The sequence below is a fragment of the Haliotis asinina genome, chromosome 9, assembly GCF_037392515.1.
Source record: "Haliotis asinina isolate JCU_RB_2024 chromosome 9, JCU_Hal_asi_v2, whole genome shotgun sequence".
NCBI classification, from domain to species: Eukaryota; Metazoa; Mollusca; class Gastropoda; order Lepetellida; family Haliotidae; genus Haliotis; species Haliotis asinina.
The window spans coordinates 15,776,759-15,796,253 of record NC_090288.1 but is presented as its reverse complement, the minus strand read 5'-3'; the positions used below and the strand labels follow the sequence as shown (position 1 = coordinate 15,796,253).

The 19,495-nt window shown below is 37.3% G+C and overlaps 1 protein-coding gene and 1 long non-coding RNA gene across 2 annotated transcripts; both read left to right on the top strand.

Annotated features, from left to right (window-relative positions):
• LOC137296068 (tumor suppressor candidate 2-like) lies at nt 1–9,904 on the top strand. Its single transcript, XM_067827724.1, has 3 exons — nt 1–294; nt 3,049–3,157; nt 7,178–9,904. Exons 1-3 carry the CDS (start codon nt 158–160, stop codon nt 7,256–7,258), a joined length of 327 nt encoding a protein of 108 aa, XP_067683825.1. The 5' UTR covers nt 1–157; the 3' UTR covers nt 7,259–9,904.
• Nucleotides 9,905–9,998: 94 nt separating this feature from the next.
• LOC137296824 (uncharacterized) lies at nt 9,999–16,994 on the top strand. Its single transcript, XR_010957668.1, has 2 exons — nt 9,999–14,817; nt 15,210–16,994. It is a non-coding gene; the product is annotated as an uncharacterized lncRNA (long non-coding RNA).
• Nucleotides 16,995–19,495: the final 2,501 nt, after the last annotated feature.

Here is a 19,495-nt window from a genome sequence, read left to right as displayed (position 1 = left end):
AAACATCCGGTTCCGGTGCAGCTGAGCGAATATATTCTCATCAGACAGTTGTAAATAATATCGTCGAGGGGAACAGAAACAAATGATAGATTAGTGAAAAGTTGTGTAGGTCACAGAGGACTTGTAGTCCGCATGTGAATAGTTGTTCCGTGCTAAAATGGGCCAAACAACGTCGTCCATCGCCAGTAAGATCGCACAACCCGTGTCATGGATGTGGGGTAGGAAGGGGGACACGAAGAAAGTAGATATTTCCAACTACAGGGGCCCATCGCCGTTTGTTCTCACGAGACAAAGGTTAGTCTGCCATTCTACGTGTTATTTTACATATTGTCTTTCAACAATCGATATGCATGGATGCAATCCCCTCCGATGCGCATTATACGTTACGGACACTGTAATTTCTAAACTCCTACGTCAACTGCGCAGCGGGTAAAACAGGTATAGAGATGAGATTGTTTTCGTGATGATTGATTGATTATCATACAAAGTGTCTTGAAGATTTGTTTTGAAAATGAAACAAGATTGTCCATTTACAACTTGAAGAAAAAGGTCATCAAAAAGGTCCCTTGTCTTTTCAACAAAATCACTGATGAACGGTCATGAAGGAAATATAAAACACATCAAAAGTTTAGACTCACAAGTGTAAATGTCGGCCACTTACTTCATTCAGCTGTTCTAAACTAGTATTTGCAAGAATGTCCATACTGTGTAAAGGTACTGTTGACACATTCTCTGATGTATTGTTAAACAAATTTGTATCATTAGAACGTTTTTAATTTTTAGTTCAGTAAATGACCAAACCTAGTGAAAATTTGTGAATTCTTAATGAAACTTTACACCAGGACCTACTATCTGCATGCACAATATTTGACATGCTTTACAGGAATAAGAATTTTTTATTAAGATGCATGTTCCTGAGGCAGTTGATGTGAATAAGGTTTGTAGTTGGTTCCCCAGAGTTAGTAACATACAGTGAGTGTTTTAGGTGAACCTAAACTGTTGATATGTGACTTGAAAGTTGTAAAGTTGTTTACTTTGACTTCATTAAAGGATGATGTCAGCATCACTGCAGGGTGTGGCAGTTATATGTGATGTCCTAATCGTAAGTCGAAGCTGTCAAAACTGGCATCTGTCCAGTCTGGCAAGTCGTCAACACCAACATAAAATCACAGTCCCATTTATCATTATTTAAAGGCCCTGCAATCAGACAGTTGTCAATTCCGGATCTCAGCATAAAAAGAGTTAGGGAAGGATGACAATATATGGATGAACAACTTCTTTATTGCTATGAGAGTGACATTTCGATGTAGGTTGTAATACTGTTATCAAGCAAGTGATAATCCATAAATTGTCATCCTTCCTCACTACACCAACCGCTAAATGCCTCTCAAAGAAGTTATGAAGAGTTGCACAAATATGTGTTTACATAGTAATTAGCACTGTCTAATCCGGCGCATGGCAAGGAGTCCGATGGATGTGTATTGCCATCCATTAATTCTGTGTTGAAACTACATGGTTGCCGACAAAGATAAGTTAATCTTGCTTCAGTATGTAGTAATTGAGAGGATCATATGATACAACAGTGCATATGTGAGTGACAAAACTGTTTCAGGTCTAGTTGTAGGTGACAGTGTCACCTCTACAATCCGGCATACTGTCTAATCCAGATTATTTCTTCAGTGCCAGTTGACACAGTTTTCCACTGTTTGCTTTTAGTTGGTCATAACTGATCATTTACACTGAACCGACAAAGTGACGAATAGTGAAAAATTGTTTATGTATACCTAGCCAAGATTTTCAACCTTTTCATGTATCCTTATTACATTTTCTGTTGCTGAATTTTATGAATTTTGTTCACTGATAAGTATATTTCAAGGTGAAAAACTGTTTTCCATGTTTACAATCAATTATCATTCTGAATATTGATGACTGGTGTTTTTAAGGAATATTTCAGTCAATATTTTCAAGCATTTGTGAATTCTACATTAATTTTTAACTTGCTGTACACATTAGAGTTAAACCAACAAATGTAGTAATTTCAAAACTAAGCATTACTACCACTTAAGCAGATGGATTCCTGATGTGGTTGCAATGTGTGAAACCTATTCCTGCATTCCCCTGCCATTATTTTGCTACCATTGTTGAAGCAACACAAAACCATACTCAGTCACCGTCTATGTTGGTTCTCTTTTTCAGTGACAATGACATACTGAAAACAGAACATTAGTTTTGATAATCATATTAATATTTGCTTAATCCTATATATAGGGCATGCTTAGATAATATCTTTTGTGTTATCATTTACTACAGAAGCATATGACAGAAAAAGCAGAATTATGTTGACAGAGAATGGAAATTGAAACAATTGCACTTAATATCTGCCAATTAATCTTGATATAAGCATTATGATTCACTGTTTTCAAGTTTCAGGTTTCTGTTCTGGGTTCCTCATTGAACTTACGTTTTTGGTTCTCCTCATAAAAACAGACACCTTTCAAAATATCACATATGGCATTCTCATTTATCTCAGTATATTATACCACTTTCCTGTGAGGAAAATCACAGCAGTGTCTATTCTACCTTAAATGTGCAAGGGATCATAAGTCTTCCTTTAAATTAGGAAACATCCCCCAGAACTAAAGGGTCTATTTTGGGCGTCAAAATGCATGTATAACATAAATAAAAGAAAGCCATGGGTGTGAAAATCAAAAACATTGACAAACAGACAATGTAAAGGAAAGATCTTATTTCTCATGAGGAACCTGGAGAAACCCTTTTTAGACTAAATGGAAATATGCTAAATGTGATTATTTCTCATTGACTTATGTTGTGTATATCACACCATTTGTCAGTGAAAAAGATGACCCATGTTACTTCATTTTGTCCTGTACATATGTAAGTAGCAGTAAGTGTTTGGAATTGTTGAAATGGTGAAATGAAATAGTGTCTTGCAATACTGATTTTCAGCTAAGTGAATCTGTCCATCATGTGATTCTATTTAATATCATCTTATATTATGTCTGGTACAATTTCTGTGTCCTGTTCCAGCTCGATGTTCTTTGATGAAGATGGTGACCTGGCTCATGAGTTCTATGAAGAAGTGCGAGTTGGAAAGAAATATATCATGAGACGCAAGCGTCACAACTTGATTCCACAGGTACCATGTTTACCAATATCTTTTGGAATGAGAATGTGTGGACATCAATTTAGAAAGAGTTTCCAACAGGACAGTATAACTAAGGACTGGCTAACTGATGGATTGGTAATCAGTAATATCCGAAATAGGAAAAAATGTGAAAATGGTAACATAGGTAATATCGTAGACTTTGAGTGAAACAAGTGTTGCTTGACATTGCATTGGCATTTTTGCACCTGTTCATGGCAACATGTCAGACAATGATGTGAGCTTGGGATTGGTTAACCAGGTTATTACATGTAGTGAAATATTACTTTTAGAAAATCAGTACAGAAAAACAACATGGATGGATGCATGTATATGTGTATCCAGTTTTGTATCACCAGGCCTATGTTAGCTATGTGTATCATCATGCTTGCCAAGCAGCTATATGCAGGGATGAATGTCAGTGCTAAGAATTGATTCAACATACTTTAAATTCTGATGAATTGTTTTCGCAGGTTTCATTGATTATGTCAATGTCTGTGTAACTCAGTGATAAAAACACTGAATCCAGTTGGAACTGTCTACAGCAGCCCGTATGTGTCATAAGAGGAGACTAACAGGATTGGTTGGTCATGCTTGCTGACTTGGTTAACATGTCATTGCTTCCCACTTTTGTAGACTGATTCTTGTGATATCAGTGACTGGATTGTTTGGTTCAGACGTGATGTTTTACAGATCATGGTTGGAATATAAGAGTGATGTGACACACAACGAGCATACAAACATGTAGTGATTGTATGAACTTGATGCATGACAAAGTTTATCAAATGCTAGTTCATGTTTTGGTGTTTTTTGTATTTTCAGCCCATGACCTTAGCTACAAGTCCACAGAATGGGTCTTGTAAAGGGGTTAAAATTCCCACTGCCTGGTGCCCGAGACAAGTCAGTTTTCGTTTCGGGCTGTCAGATAATAGTATCTTACTTGTCTGTGGGCTACTAGATAATTTCTGCTTACAGTTTAAAAAAGAAAATAATCTTGGATTTCATTTCATATGATCACAAAATATAACTATTTAGTATTAAGATTTGACACAATGCGAAAGTGAAATGAATGAGTTTTTGCAATGATAATAAACTAGAGTTGCTAGCATTAACATCAAACACCATGTTGATTTAATCGTTCAAAATTACATCATTATGTTATAAAATCAGGGCAAGTGGAAAATTAGTCAGTACAAGTTATGTTCTTAAAGTGTTAATTAAAAAAATCTTTGAACCCCAGTTGCAAAATATTTGAAGCTGAGCCAGTCATATCCTATAGCTATTGCAGGTGATGCTAGCAGTTGCCTGAAACATTTTAAAGGCACATTGGCCCACATTTTCAACAATATTTTGACCTATATCATATATAATATATTGGGGCCGATGTATCTGTTGCAGCTTCCTTTTGAGCTTACCACTTGCCTGAATTCTGTAAATCAAACTGGGAGGTGAAGAGCTTCCAAACAGATAATATTTGCCATATATGGATTGTAAACAATTGCTCCATACATCAAAAATTGTTGTATGTAGAGTTGTCAGTGTTTGTGGAACTGGTTTCAATCACAGGTTATGAGAAAAATATTTGTAAAATGGGCTCTAAGGGACATAACTCTATGGTGTTAGCTTGAAATAATGTTCGTCTTGAAGAGTGAGTGAGGTTAGGTTGTGGCAGCATTCAACAATACTTCAGCTGTATGACTGCGGTCTGTAAATAATTGTGTCTGGACCAGATAATCCAATGGTCAACATCATGAGCACTGATCTACACGACTAGTTGCTGATAACATGTGTCAACCAAGCAAGTTAACCTGACCACCTGATCCCATCAGTCGCCTCTTATGACAAGCATGGGTTACATTCTAACCTAGATCTCAGGGACTGGGAAAGAGAATGTTGACAATGGGCCATTTTCAGAATTATTAGCCATTTGCTGAATTTAGAATTCTGCTCTTGTATCAAAATTTAACTTCAAAATTTTAATGGGCCATTTTTCATTCTAATGAGCAAAGTGGCCCATGGCCCCTGCCTTTCCCAATCCCAGAGACCTTTATGGGTCACAAGGGGGCACGAGAGGAGTCAATTTAATGCAATGTTCCATTAATTCAGTCAAAGTTTTTATTTAGTATTGTAGAGTCAATGCATAATATGTGTGTGTGTGTGTGCATTGCGTGCGTTGCGTGCGTGCGTGCATGCGTGCATGTTTTGTTTTGTTTTGTTTTGTTTTGTTTTGTTTTGTTTTGTTTTGTTTTGTTTTGTTTTCTTGGGGGAAGAGAGGAATACATTGTATGGTACTTTCCCTGAAGCGGATAGTTAGTATTATTCAGAGGAATCCATTATCTATTTTTTAGAGAAGTGAGGTGTGATACAGCCTTTAAGCACAAAATGTTTACATTATACATAATAGACCCAATGTTAGTTTCTGTTCCAATGTCAATGGTAACAGCTGTCATTTGATCACATTAAGATTGACATATGTCAACTGTAACATTGACTATCACATGTGCTATCCTTTTTCTGTTTCCTAGCAACAGGTCAGTCTCGGATGTTCATGTATTTGTGTAGAATTAAACTGACGTGTACATTGTGAAAAGAAACATGGTTTATTGTGCCTGGAAAATGACATATATTTCATACCTCTTTGACAAATAAAACCTTTAAAAAATACTAAAATCGTGTCTGTAAAGTAGCTAATTTTAGCATATTCTTAAATTTTTTAAAAAGATTTGGTTGTTTAAAATGATTTGGCAGGTGACAATAACGGTACTTAATTTCGTAGTATTGTTTTTGTATCACTTGTAAATACTTTTTTGTTCTACTGTCAGAAATCTGTGAAAACACATTTTGAAAGAGGTCAAGTGAAACATATGCTATATTTGGGATTACGCTCTCTCCATTGTATACTGATTCAAACTTAGAGTAGGTGATTGAATTTCGAAACAACCAGTTGTTGGATTTCCGTACTCGTGGAAGCTGCAGTTGCTGCTTGGGTTAGATCACAGATTTGTGTGCTGGCGATTAGGTGCCTGATCCTGAAAGTCTGAGTTTAAATCTTGGACACGACTGAACTTAACAAAATTAATAGAATGATAAGTTTACTGAGAATGTGTAATCCCAAATATAACATTTGACTGATTCCCAAATGTCATTGTGTATTCCTAGCTTTTGGCAGTGGAAGCAGTGCCACTTTACATTAGAGGGGTACACAAATCCATGGTGACTGAGGAGGTTAGATGGCTGACTTTGTGTTGAAGATGAGGTGCCCGACTCTGAGACAGAGGATGAGGGTTCAAATCCTTAAACTGAACAAAAGTACTATTACTAGAATCATTTCTTTACTGAGAGTGAGCGGGGCTGTGAGTTGGCTAGATGGTTACATCTGCTTGTCACATTGAACTTGAAGATCCAGGTTTGTTTTCTCACATGGGCACAATGTGTAAAGCCCATTTCTGTGTCACCTGCTGTGATGTTGCTGGAATATTGCTAAAACCAGCGTTTCTACTATCATATTCGCTCACTCACTCACTTTATTATGTAAATTGTAATCCCAAATACTGCATTCAGAAAACCATTGGTAAGGCAGTCACCTGCATAAGTGACCCTCTCAGATAGTCACATGACCTCCTTTCATGTAGTCACTTGCATAAGTAACATGAGACCATCTCATGCACCAATTAATAGGGGTGAAACAGTATTTTAACTTTGGTACACCGTAATAAACTAAAATTTAGTATTTTTTATTTTTATTCCATTAATGACTCTAGCTAGTCATAAAATGATGGTTTTGTTCATTTAAAGTAACCCAAATTATGTTGTTTTTCCCATGATATGAAACAAGCAACGTAAGGTTTTCTTCTTGTCATTTTTTGCATTATCATCATATTGCATATACTGATCCCAAAAGGACTGAACTGAATATCTCATACCACAGTAAGTACCATACCATGGTTAGAGCGTACTGTTTAACCCCCTAGTGATGTTGTCTTCTGTTGTTAATATTCCTGTTGTTTGTTTCAGGGGGAGGTAGAACTGAGTCATCCCCGCATACATGTTGATATTCCTGTGGTGATGTGTGAAGCGCTGATGACCGTCAGATGACCAACACCCCCCACTAGGGCCAATCTGTAGCATGTTCAAAGTGTACCAGATCGCATCATTGTCACCCACAGACATTGCTTGGTGTGGGCAAGGTTTGGACTTCCCTGAAGCCAATGGAGGTTGATGTTGTGATTCTGTGTAGTCATTTCTGTCCACAGACATTCTAATATATCATGAAGAAAACTTCCCTCTTGATAGACACTGAGGAGGTTTGCTGATCAACATGAGGAGAAACAGGATTAACAGAAATAATACACATCTGACGTGGTTAATTAATCTGTAAATATAATGAACAGGAATAATGTTTTATGGATAGACAGTTTCTTTGTTTCAAAGGTTGCAATGTTTTGATGAAGATGCATCATTATCAAGCAAGTGATGATGGCAGTGTTCACATCTACTTCACCGAAACATCTGTTGCAATAAAGAAGTTTGTCTATCCATTAAAAAATCTTCCCGTTCGTGATACCAGCTTCAAAATGCCAATCAAAGATTTATGTCTGATAATCTGAACAATTTCAAGATAGAGAATAGTTTTTCATTTCCTCAGCTCATTCTACATGTGTACATGGTTCTAAAATATTTAGCAGATTTGAAATGAAATCTAAGATTATTTGCAGTTTGAAACCATAAGTGGAAATTTTCTAGTAGGCTATTGGCAAGTTAGATACCATTATTTGATTGCCCGAAATGAAAACTGATTTGTCTCGGGCATTGGGTGATGGGAGTTTTGAACCCCTGGATATATCCCATCATACACCAGTTTTCAGGTAAGAGGTTGATGTCTGCACACCTATGGTTAGCTAGTCTGTAAATCTGATAATCCAACACTTGTCAGGTACGGATTATTTTTCCATTTCCTTAGTTTATTCTTCAGGGCATTCAGAGATAGTTCCTTACAATATGTACCAGTCACACAGAGAGGTCAGGGTGTTAAGTCAAAGAATAACTCAAAAATCAACCACCCATATCATTTTCTTCAAACATCTATACCGAAAACTATAGCAAACTTACTTAAAGCAAACTGTTTTCATGGTCCGAGATGTTTGTTGTATATTTCAGTCAAAATGTGTACAATAAACTTTGATGATAATGAGTAGTGAAAGTGAGTTCTGCATAACCTTGATCAGTAAATCATAAAATTTGATAATCAGAATGATTTTACTTGTACGGGTTACTGTTTCATTGCCTCTGATAGTTCACACATTGGTGCCAAACATAGGGTTGAAATGGTTCTGTCTTACCACAGTAAGATATGGATTGTGGTATTCGAGGCCTTCGATTTGGTGCATATCAGTTCACAAGGTGAGATATGATCATAATGTAGAAAATTTACAAGAGCCAAACCTAACATTGTTTAATAACATGGATAAAACGTATAATAACCATAGTCGTTATTATTTTGAATGAATATAACTGTCATTTTATGACTAGTTAGAAATGATGGTATTAAAACTGAAAATATCAAATTTTTGGATTGCTTTGCAGTATACCAAACTGAAGGCAAACGACAGTGGTTCTACTAATACCACGGTATACCGTGGCACGCCCAGCCAAATGGTCAGGCTCTAACATACACACAGTACGAGTTAAGCAAGTACAATTGGTATCTTACAGTGCTCTGTGGTATCTGCCTCCTTGTCTCTATCCCCTCAGCCATAATTTGATCCCAATACAATGGCCATATGCTGAGTGGCTACCAAACTTCTTGAGATAATATGTAGTATTTTAATCCAGTACTTGAATTTGTACCCCTTAAATTGTATCTTTTTTTCCATTACAGGAGGTAATACTAGCCTAACATCATATTGTGTGTTTGAGATTAAGCCCTCACTTTCTCGAGATATCAGTGCATTGGAACTGCCATGACGATTCCTTTTTGTTATTGAGCATTTTTTAGCATATTTTCCAGACCATATTTTGTATTGTAATGTTATCATTAAAAAGTATGTTGTAAAATTATTTAATAGATCAACATCAGTCCTTACAGTTGTAGAGGGAAGATATTAAAATCTTACATCACGTCAAATTTTTCCACAGCATTTCTAAACAGTGAGACAGTTTGAGGTCATTTTAGGGTATCATTTAAACTGATTGGTATTTTGTCCTTGAAACTTGTACATCATCATGTGTGAAAATGCTGCTAGTATGCCTGGATTATGGTTTAATATATGTAGCCTAGTGTTGTAGCATCACATCTGAACATGATTAACTGATACTGATGACTACAGGACCAAACAGAACATATTGCACTGCCTGCATTTGATAGAAATGTGGTTAAAGATCCTTGCGCGTGGTCAAAATGTTTGCCACCATGTTAGGTAGAGGGAGGCAACTCTTCTTGTCCTGATGACAGATGTTAGTATACATCCTTCATGCTTTTGTACATATTACATCCATTTCCAAACTTGAGACTTTTGTTGAAGAATCAATCAAATATTTTTAGTTTCCATGGTAACAGAACTTTGAGAATATTTATACCCTCTGTGGCATGTCTTGTCACAGATCTGTTGTGCTTGTTGTTTTCCACTAAATGATATATATGTATATTTAATGTGTTTTCTGTCTGTGATCAGAAGTGTATTGTGTATGAAATCATTTCCAGTGTCAACATAATTCAGTTATTAAATTTTGTCCTGCCATGTCCTACTGGCTTAATTATACTTACTTGCTCAAGAGCATTAGTCATCATATTTTAGTTTCAGATACTTGTATGATTATTCATTAGAATAATGTATTATTGTTTCAGTTTTTTATCATAAGCATGTTAGTTATTTTGCTATTTCAGCGCCACCCCACTCCAACCCATGGGTGCTGTAAGTTAGGAGGGAAGTTTGTAGTATTTGTGCTTGTTATAAGTAGGGCTGCAACGACTCAGTTCGATTCAACGACAATCAAATCTGACACCTTACTTTCAATTTTTGATAACCATTGTCGCTATTTCGATTCGATATTTGAATACCTGTTTAAATCATTTCAGAACATAATATTGACGCCAACTCGAGCCGTTCAAAGTGCTCAAGTAAAGTAGAAAGTGATTGTTAACTCTGTAAATAATGGAATGAGAATTGTTGTTAGTAGACTTTGCCAAGTTGATGATGGATTTCACAACCAAAAAAGCAGACTGAGAGTTAAATGAAATCTGAGGTTTTCACCTGATTAATAAATTTAATTCAAAGTTATTGAATTGAAAGTCCAAGACTGAAAACTGAATCAAATTGTTGCAGCCCCTTAAGAGGCAACAAAATGGTTTTTGGTAATCAGACTGGATGACTTGGTTTACTGTTTGTCATTGAATCCGAGTTGTGGGAATCGATGCTCTTCACATCGGTCACTGGATTGTCAAGCCTTAAACATTTTACAGCCACAGAACATAATGCAGGGCTATTAGTGAGTGTGGCTTATTTGCATTTGCAATCAAACATTCCCACAATTTCAAATCCAACAGGACATGTTCTCACACATTCATTTCAAACAAAACATGATATTCTCAAACATTCATATCATGCAAAAACACATTCCCACACCTTCACATTGAACAAAACATATCCACATACTTTCTGATACAATTAAACTTAATATATCATACATTCTTATCCAACAAACGTGTGTGTTTTTAAAGAATATTGGTTAGATGATCCTGTGATCCGACAAAACTCTGCATCCTCTGATTAGCCATCCAAAGCCATGTTATTCACACAATTATAAATTTTCTTGTAAATACTTGCAAAGAGCAAGGCAAGTAGTATGGCATTGGGGCAAAATGGGATTTGGTTTTCTCCTGAACTTTTCATCATTCAGTGATCTGGGATGAAATGAGAGTGAAACTGGTAATGGATATGGAGTTCTTGGGCTTTGGGCAATTAGGACAAAGGTGAATAAACCACCATCGTTTGCTGTATTTTCTCCCTTTGCGGGTATGCCAGTCACTACAGTTGTAGGTTTGAATCCTGGAGTTGTAGGTTTGTCAGCTCCATACTCTTGCTTGTGGGTGACACCAGATCTGACAACATCCATGGTCTCCATCACTGTGGGAAACTTCCCACACAAGGCAGATACTGGAACTGGAATCCTGATCAAAGCAATGATGGATCAGTGGGGTAGTTTATTGGTTAAAGCGTTTGTTTGTTTGAAGATGGGTTCGATTCCCTACATGGGTACAAAATGTGAAGTCCATTTCTGATATTCCCCCGAATTGTTATTGCTGCAATATTGTTAAAAGTGGCGTTAAACCATACTCACTCACTCAAAGTAATGATAACTAAACTCATTAACTGTTAGAATTGATCTCCATGAACCCTTTCTTGTTTTAAAATGCGATTAATGGGATCGGGTGGTCCGGTTTGCTGATGTGGTTTACACATATTATTTTATATCTGGAATGTGTAGACTGATGTTCTTCTTGTGGATCACTTGATTGTCTGAAATTGAATATTTACTGACAGCAGCCATATATTTGGAATATTGCTGAGCTGGGCAATAAACAACAAACAGTTAAAGAAATCCTGTCCTTCTGATCTCATGACAGTTGTTTCCTGGTGTGAGTTTCATTCAGGTCACCGAATCAGGAAAACTTTCAACCTCTCAGACAATGTAGCTTTTACTAGAAAATCACATCCTTTTTCGAAAATATGTAGAATGTTCATCTAAACCTGGTATTGAATATGCGATGCTCGAGATTCATCAATTAGTGTTTTACAACTGCCTATGTTTAATATGAAGACCATGGGAAAAATGGCTACTCCCCTTCTACCATTGATGATTGCAAGGATAGCCTGGCAGCCCAGACTAATTAATGTATTATATGTGTATAATTCTGTATTTTTGTTAATTGTGAGACCCTGTATGAGATGTTACCAAAGTCGATGTACATAGATCAATATATATATCATTGCGTGATATTTGTTCCCAACTTGTTACAAAGCCCTGTATGTTGCAGTGTGTAATGTACATGTTGTGTATATCATGAATATTTAAATACTGTATTTGAATTGTAGGGTCCAGTATGTTTCAGTCAATGTATAATGCATATATTGTCTATATCATGAATATTTGAATAATTTATGTGAAGGTTAGGGCATCATGAGTGGCCTATTGATGTCTACTTACTTCCCTTTGGAATGTCAGAATCGTATGCCGTGAGTTTGAATCCCGGTCCTCTTGATTGACTTTCTAGGTTTGTATGCTTCAAACTGCATTATTTTGGACCTCATTGGCTTTGGGGTAAGACAGAAAAATACATGAACCCAGCTTGTTTTAGTTGCAGTTGGAGCCAATTTTGTCAAGAAAATCCATACACTGTGGAATACAAATTCCATAGTGATGTTAAAGCATGTTTAAAAGCATGCCTGAAAGTAAATATCTCTGTTTTTTATGATTCCATATGTTCAGATAGATTACACTGAAGATGCACCCCAGACAGGAATGCAAAAGATTTTAAAATATCACATTATGATAGGGTTTAGAATTTTCAAATCCAGTCCTGCCAAGCAGTTGATGATTTCCTTGAAGAGGTTAGGATTGTAGGGTTGTTTTCTTTACCCAGTAGAGAAGTACTTGAAAAAACTGTTAATCACTATTCCAATTCAAGTTAGATCATAATGCACATTTACAGAATAATGACAAATTGAGATGGTTTGTGGTGTCCACATAACACTGGCCATTTTGAAAGGCTGTATACAGTACAGGTTTGTATGTAGTTGTTTAACCTTGTAAATATACTGATGTTCAGATTATCACAGCACCTGCTGTTGTTATGTGTAATATTGAACTGTTTGTATCGGACATAAGAATTTGAATCTATTTTGTTGTATTTTATAGCAACCTTTTTCTTTTTCTGATGCATCAAATAGGAAAATATACACTTGTAGGTGCCACTTGTAGCCTAATGGTGAAAGCATTTGCTTGTCGTGCTGTAGACTTGGGTTTGATTCCCCAAATGGGTACAGTGTGTGCCCATTTCTGTTGTCCCTTGCCGTAATATTATTAGAATATTGCTAAAACTCACTTAATTACACATGCTATGTAAATCAAAATAGCTAAACAGTGCTAGCAAAGTACTGAATATTCTTTGTTTATGTCATGGTTGTTTGAAAATTGGAATAATTCATGTAGGTTGTTGGTTATGTTTGAAAGTGAAATTGCCATTCTATGAACATACATGTTCACAGACAGGTAGTTTCATATAGATATGTGTGTGTGTTTCAAGGGACATCTGAACTGGAGGAATGATTAAATAGCACAGACTGGGAGTTGTAGTAATAGTGATTGTGTGACTGTATCCAGTATGACATGTATCCACTCATCCTAGTTCCTGGGCAAAGGAAGTAATACATACCCACATGACCCTGTGGTACAGTGTAAACAACTTCACGCCAATTAGTGTTTCCTCGTTTTCTCCTGTGTCCACCATTATTGTAATGTTTATGACTCAGAGTGATGAGACTGTTCATCTTCCCAGAGCTTGTAATATAGGTCAAGACAACTGAAGTGGTGATTGGGTGGCTATAATGGCACCTTGTGAGTGGATATGGCTGTTAAGGTTACCTGGAAAGATATCTGATTGTGTTATCCTTTGCACCTTATTTGGGAGTATCATCCCTTGTTAAACTAGAATCAAATGTTCAAGGGTTTGCATGTGCAAAGTAACCCTATGATTCTCGGTCGACTCCATACAGTTGGTTAAGCAAAGTTGCAAATATCTTGGACCTTTTACACTTTGGTTTCAAATAGTGCCAGCTAACACCTGACACACCAGTATATTTCTGAAATACTGTTTCAGTAACTGAATCAGCTGTAATGTCCCTTCTCCAGAGTCTTTTGATTGGCTTTTGGTTGTCTAGATAACTGAATCAGCTCTAATTTCCCTTCTCCAGAGTCTTTTGATTGTCTTTTGGTTGTCTTTTCATCTTGGCCAAGATGCACTGCAGTGAAATGAAAGGATGAGTTACCTTCACCAGCTGTGCTTTCCCTTCTCTTGAATCAACCACATTGGTTGTCTTTTCATCTTAGTCAGGATACACTGCAGTGAATGAAAGTGATACCTTTACCAGCTGTGGTTTCCTTTCTCCAGAATCAGCCACATTGGTTGTGCTTTGATCCTAGCCAGGATAAACTTTAGTGAATGATAGAATGTGATACCTTTACCAGCTGTGGTTTCCCTTCTCTTGAATCAACCACATTGGTTGATGTTTCATCTTGGCCAGGATTCACAGTAGTGAATGACAGAAAGTGATACCTTTACCAGCTGTGGTTTCCTTTCTCCAGAATCAGCCACATTGGTTGTGCTTTGATCCTAGCCAGGATAAACTTTAGTGAATGATAGAATGTGATACCTTTACCAGCTGTGGTTTCCTTTTTCCAGAATCAACCACATTGGTTGATGTTTCATTGTGCCTGAATGCACTTAAATGGTTGAGTTATTTTTACTAGCTGTAGTTTCTAATCTACAGATTCAACCACATTGGTTGTCTTTTGATCTTGGCCAGAATGAAAGAAAGAGATTCTCTTCTCCAGAATCAACCACATTGGTTGTCTTTTGATCATGGCCAGGATACACTGTAGTGAATGCCAGGAAGCAATACCTGTGCCAGCTGTGGTTTCCTTTCTCCAGATTCAACCACATTGGTTGATGTTTCATCTTGGCCAGGATACACAGTAGTGAATGACAGAAAGTGATACCTTTACCAGCTGTCTTTTGGTATCTACAGAATCAACCACATTGGTTGTCTTTTGATCTTGGCAAGGATACACTTTCTTGAATTAAGGGATGAGTGTCCTTTACCAGCTGTGGTTTCCTTTTTCCAGAATCAACCACATTGGTTGATGTTTCATCTTGGCTAGGATACACAGTAGTGAATGACAGAAAGCGACACCTTTACCAGCTGTGATTTCCTTTCTCCAGAATCAACCACATTGGTTGTGATTTGATCTTGGCCAGGATACACTGCAGTGAATAACAGAATGCGACACCTTTACCAGCTGTGGTTTCCTTTCTCCAGAATCAACCACATTGGTTGTGTTTTGATCTTGGCCTGGATACACTGCAGTGAATAACAGAATGCAACACCTTTACCAGCTGTGGTTTCCTTTCTCCAGAATCAACCACATTGGTTGTGATTTCATCTTGGCCAGGATACACTGCAGTGAATAACAGAATGCGACACCTTTACCAGCTGTGGTTTCCTTTCTCCAGAATCAACCACATTGGTTGTGTTTTGATCTTGGCCAGGATACACTGCAGTGAATGACAGAATGCGATACCTTTACTAGGTGTGGTTTCACCAGAATCAACCAGAATCAACCACATTGGTTGTGTTTTGATCTTGGCCAGGATTCACTTTAGTGAACAACAGAATGCGATACCTTTACTAGCTGTGGTTTCCCTTTTCCAGAATCAACCACATTGGTTGATGTTTCATCTTGGCCAGGAAACACTGTAGTAAATGACAGAATGCGATACCTTTACCAGCTGTGGTTTCCCTTTTCCAGAATCAACCACATTGGTTGATGTTTCATCTTTGCCAAGATACACTGAAGTGAATGACAAAATGCGACACCTTTACCAGCTGTGGATTTTCTTCTCCAGAATCAACCACATTAGTTGTCTTTCGATCTTGGCCAGGGTGTAGTGGCGTGAATGAAAGTAAGACATACGTTTTCATTACATTCACCATGTCATCCATGTTTGGACCCCTCTTTCCTTCGTAACATGGATATTATACATAGCTATGAAATTTCCATACATCACCCATATCTTACATGCACACTGTACCCAGATGTATTAAAATCTATTCTTAAAGAGCAATAGAAATATTATGCCTCCACCTCACAAGTTTATATGGCTTTTACTGTATACCTATCTACATCACATCATATTATGTATTTTGTACTTATAAGAAGTTACAGCCTGTAGTACTCTTAGAATGTTGCTTCCAATCTATTGATGTATATTAAAGGCCAAAGATTTGTCATTTTATCGTTTGCATATTTTTGTTGACAATTAAGTTTGGTAGGAGAAGAGTGAAGAACAAACACTAGGTGTGTATAGGGTGCAGGTTTATACATTGTTCATACATTCAGATACGTGTGCTTGCTAAGGAGCTTGGGGCTGTGAGTTGGCCTCATGGTTAATGCATTTGCTCATCAGTGTCATTCCCATTTGTGATGTCCCAGCCCTGATGTTTGTTGGAATATTGCCTGAAGCAGCACCCCACCATACTCACTGGCTTAAGGAACTTAGTTTATATGATGTTTGCACACTGGCACCAGGCTCCTTTTTATTATGAAAGATGTTTATCTAAATAGTTCCTTTAATTACACATGATGTTTATGAATCTTTATATTTTCATTTTCTTTCAAGTGTTTGGAGAAAAGAAAGTACATCAAACTATTTGATCTTTTAAAAGTGGCAGTTTGCTTGCTTGGGTCAATGCTGAACAAGAAACTATTTAGTGGTTTCATGGCTATCTATTCTCGAAACATTCATAGCCCTACGGACTTCTTAAGCCCATTCTTAACACATTGGCTACGACCAAAGTTAAGAATTCTTAGGGCTACAAACGTTTCGAGAATAAGGGCCCAGTATTTCTGTGATGAGGAGAGCCTCTCTGACCAACATGGCATTCCCTGAGTGCAATCAAACTAGTCATATGAGTTCTGTTCAAATCCATTCTGATTTGTAAATTGTTTAATTTATACATGCTTTGTGAATAAAATGTGATGGTGTTAACATCTGTTCACGTGTTCTTGTTGTATTGGTTCATGGATATTTCATAGAATTATATAAATGGTGATTGGATAGATCTCTGTTGTTAAACATTTTGTAATTATACTGTCATACCAGGATAAGTAGGATCGGCACAGAGAGCATGTTTATGAGAAGCGGACAGTGTACAGCAGTGTGTAAACCCTTTGGTTTGTGAAAAGGAAAGCAGATGTCGGCAAGTGCACATGAGTGTATGAGGATGAAATTGATTCTGAATGTAGCATCACACTCCTTGCTCATAAGACTCTCATGCTTCACCTATTCTTTCACCTTTGGTTTGTGAAAAGGAAAGCAGATGTCGGCAAGTGCACATGAGTGTATGAGGATGAAATTGATTCTGAATGTAGCATCACACTCCTTGCTCATAAGACTCTCATGCTTCACCTATTCCACTACATGTGATCGTGGACAACCTGGGCACTTTCGCTCACAATTGCAAGCGCCATGCTAACAGTTAGTTGGTGCTAAACTTTTCCTTGTTTGACAAAAAAACACAGAGGAATTCTGTGCATCATCTAACTGTCTAAGAACATTTTTATTCAACCAATAACTTGAAAACTATTGTTTTCAAACATGGCAGTCATTTTTTTTTTTGTAAATGAGTGGTGCAGTTCAAGTTTTGATATTTATTTCCTATAGAATTACAGCAATTCCGAAATTTGAAGTTACAGACACTGTAAATTTACACGCATACGTCTGAGAAAAGATCGATCTTTACCACATAAATGGCCAGTAAAAGTGCAAGACAGCAGTTTCCACGGAACCAGTACATAACACAGACAGAATCCTCGATTAGTGGAGGAAACCTTTCTTCATCAACAAAGGACGTTCACCCTGTGATGTGATTGATGTGTAGGGATTACGTATAGGATCATCATTAGTTCTGACAAATGGGTTTGTTGGCATACAGAGTTGTCGCTTCTGTATACTATGAATTTCAATAACAACACGTGTGTTGTGTTTGTAATGTTTTTATGTAATTTGTCGGACAAGACCTATCAGAGCAATTAAGGCTCAGTCAGGCCTTGTGTGTTACAGTGCTGTGTGGAACCTTGTGTGTTGTTGTGTTGTATCGGGCCTTGTGTGTTGCTGTGCTGTGTGGAGCTTTGTGTGTTGCTGTGCTGTGTTGGGTATTGTATGATGCTGTGCTGTGTTGGGTTTTGTATGATGCTGTGCTGTGTTGGGTTTTGTATGATGTTGTTCTGTGTGGAGCCTTGTGTGTTACTGTGCTGTGTGGAACCCTGTGTGTTGCTGTGCTGTGCGGAGCATAGGTGTTGCTGTGCTGTGTCAGGCCTCGTGTGTTATGCTGTGCGGAGCGAGGTGCGTAATCGCTCTTTACCCAGACAGCCAACTGTCAAAATATACTCAGAGAAACAAATCAATGAACACGTGAAAATTCAAGCGTTCCTTCAATATTTCCCAGCGTTGAATAAATGTGAGAATAAATAAAGGAACTCTGCTATGAAGTGATATTCCCTTAATTGTTTCCTTCAGTATATATTACCGACAACTACTTTTTTGTCCAAGGACAACGAAAAGTTAAAACAACAAAGCTTTTCGTTAGTTTCTCAGCACTCTAGGGGTAAATTATTCATGTTCAATTATTAAGTATCACAGCAAATCGGATTCCTGTCCAGGAAACGATAGACGCGTGGTATTTTGTAAATAGCTGTCATCCGACCATTTTATGATATTTCTGTTTCCAATTAGCATCGAAATGACATGATCAGAAGAAGTCCAAATACGAGTTTCCTGATAAACAGTTGTTAACGGTGCTTCCATAACATATCTCCATCGCATTGCGTATATCATTATCGCGGCGTAATGCTCACTAATAGTCAGCTGAAATTACGGGAATGAGTTTTGGGTGTTACAACCACGACAATCGTTAACGGAACACAATATAGGTTGTCGGATTATATGTGGAATACAAAAATCAATACAATGCCTTTGACTTTCTAAAAAGAAAACATTCATCTCTAATTGCTCTTTGCACTCGTATATCGCACGTGCGTTGCGAGTATGCCATGGTTTGCAAACACATTTGTTGTGGACAGAAATAATTTAACACTCGTGATCGTTGCTTAGTAATTGTCAGCTGCCTGGCACCGATTTTAACATTCATCCCTGCAAAATTGTCAGCTGGGAGGTAGGTGTGTTTTCAACATAATCCGATTCCAACTGAGCGAGGAGTTTGGTAAAAGGTTTAATTCGGCGGGTTTCAGGTTTTCAACGTAACTGGTAGATGAAGAAACAAGAAGAACTTGATTGTTACTGAACAGTCTTGATTGATCTGTTTAAACATGGACGGAAGAGCTGGACTGAAACGTATTTCATGATCAGAGATATCTATTTTCAACTGTGTCCTCACATGAATATGATTCTGTTCAACGTAGTTGCAATGTTTAACTGACCTTGAACTTTCAATAAGCGTCGCAGCTGGAGCGTTGATCTATAGGATTATCTTAACA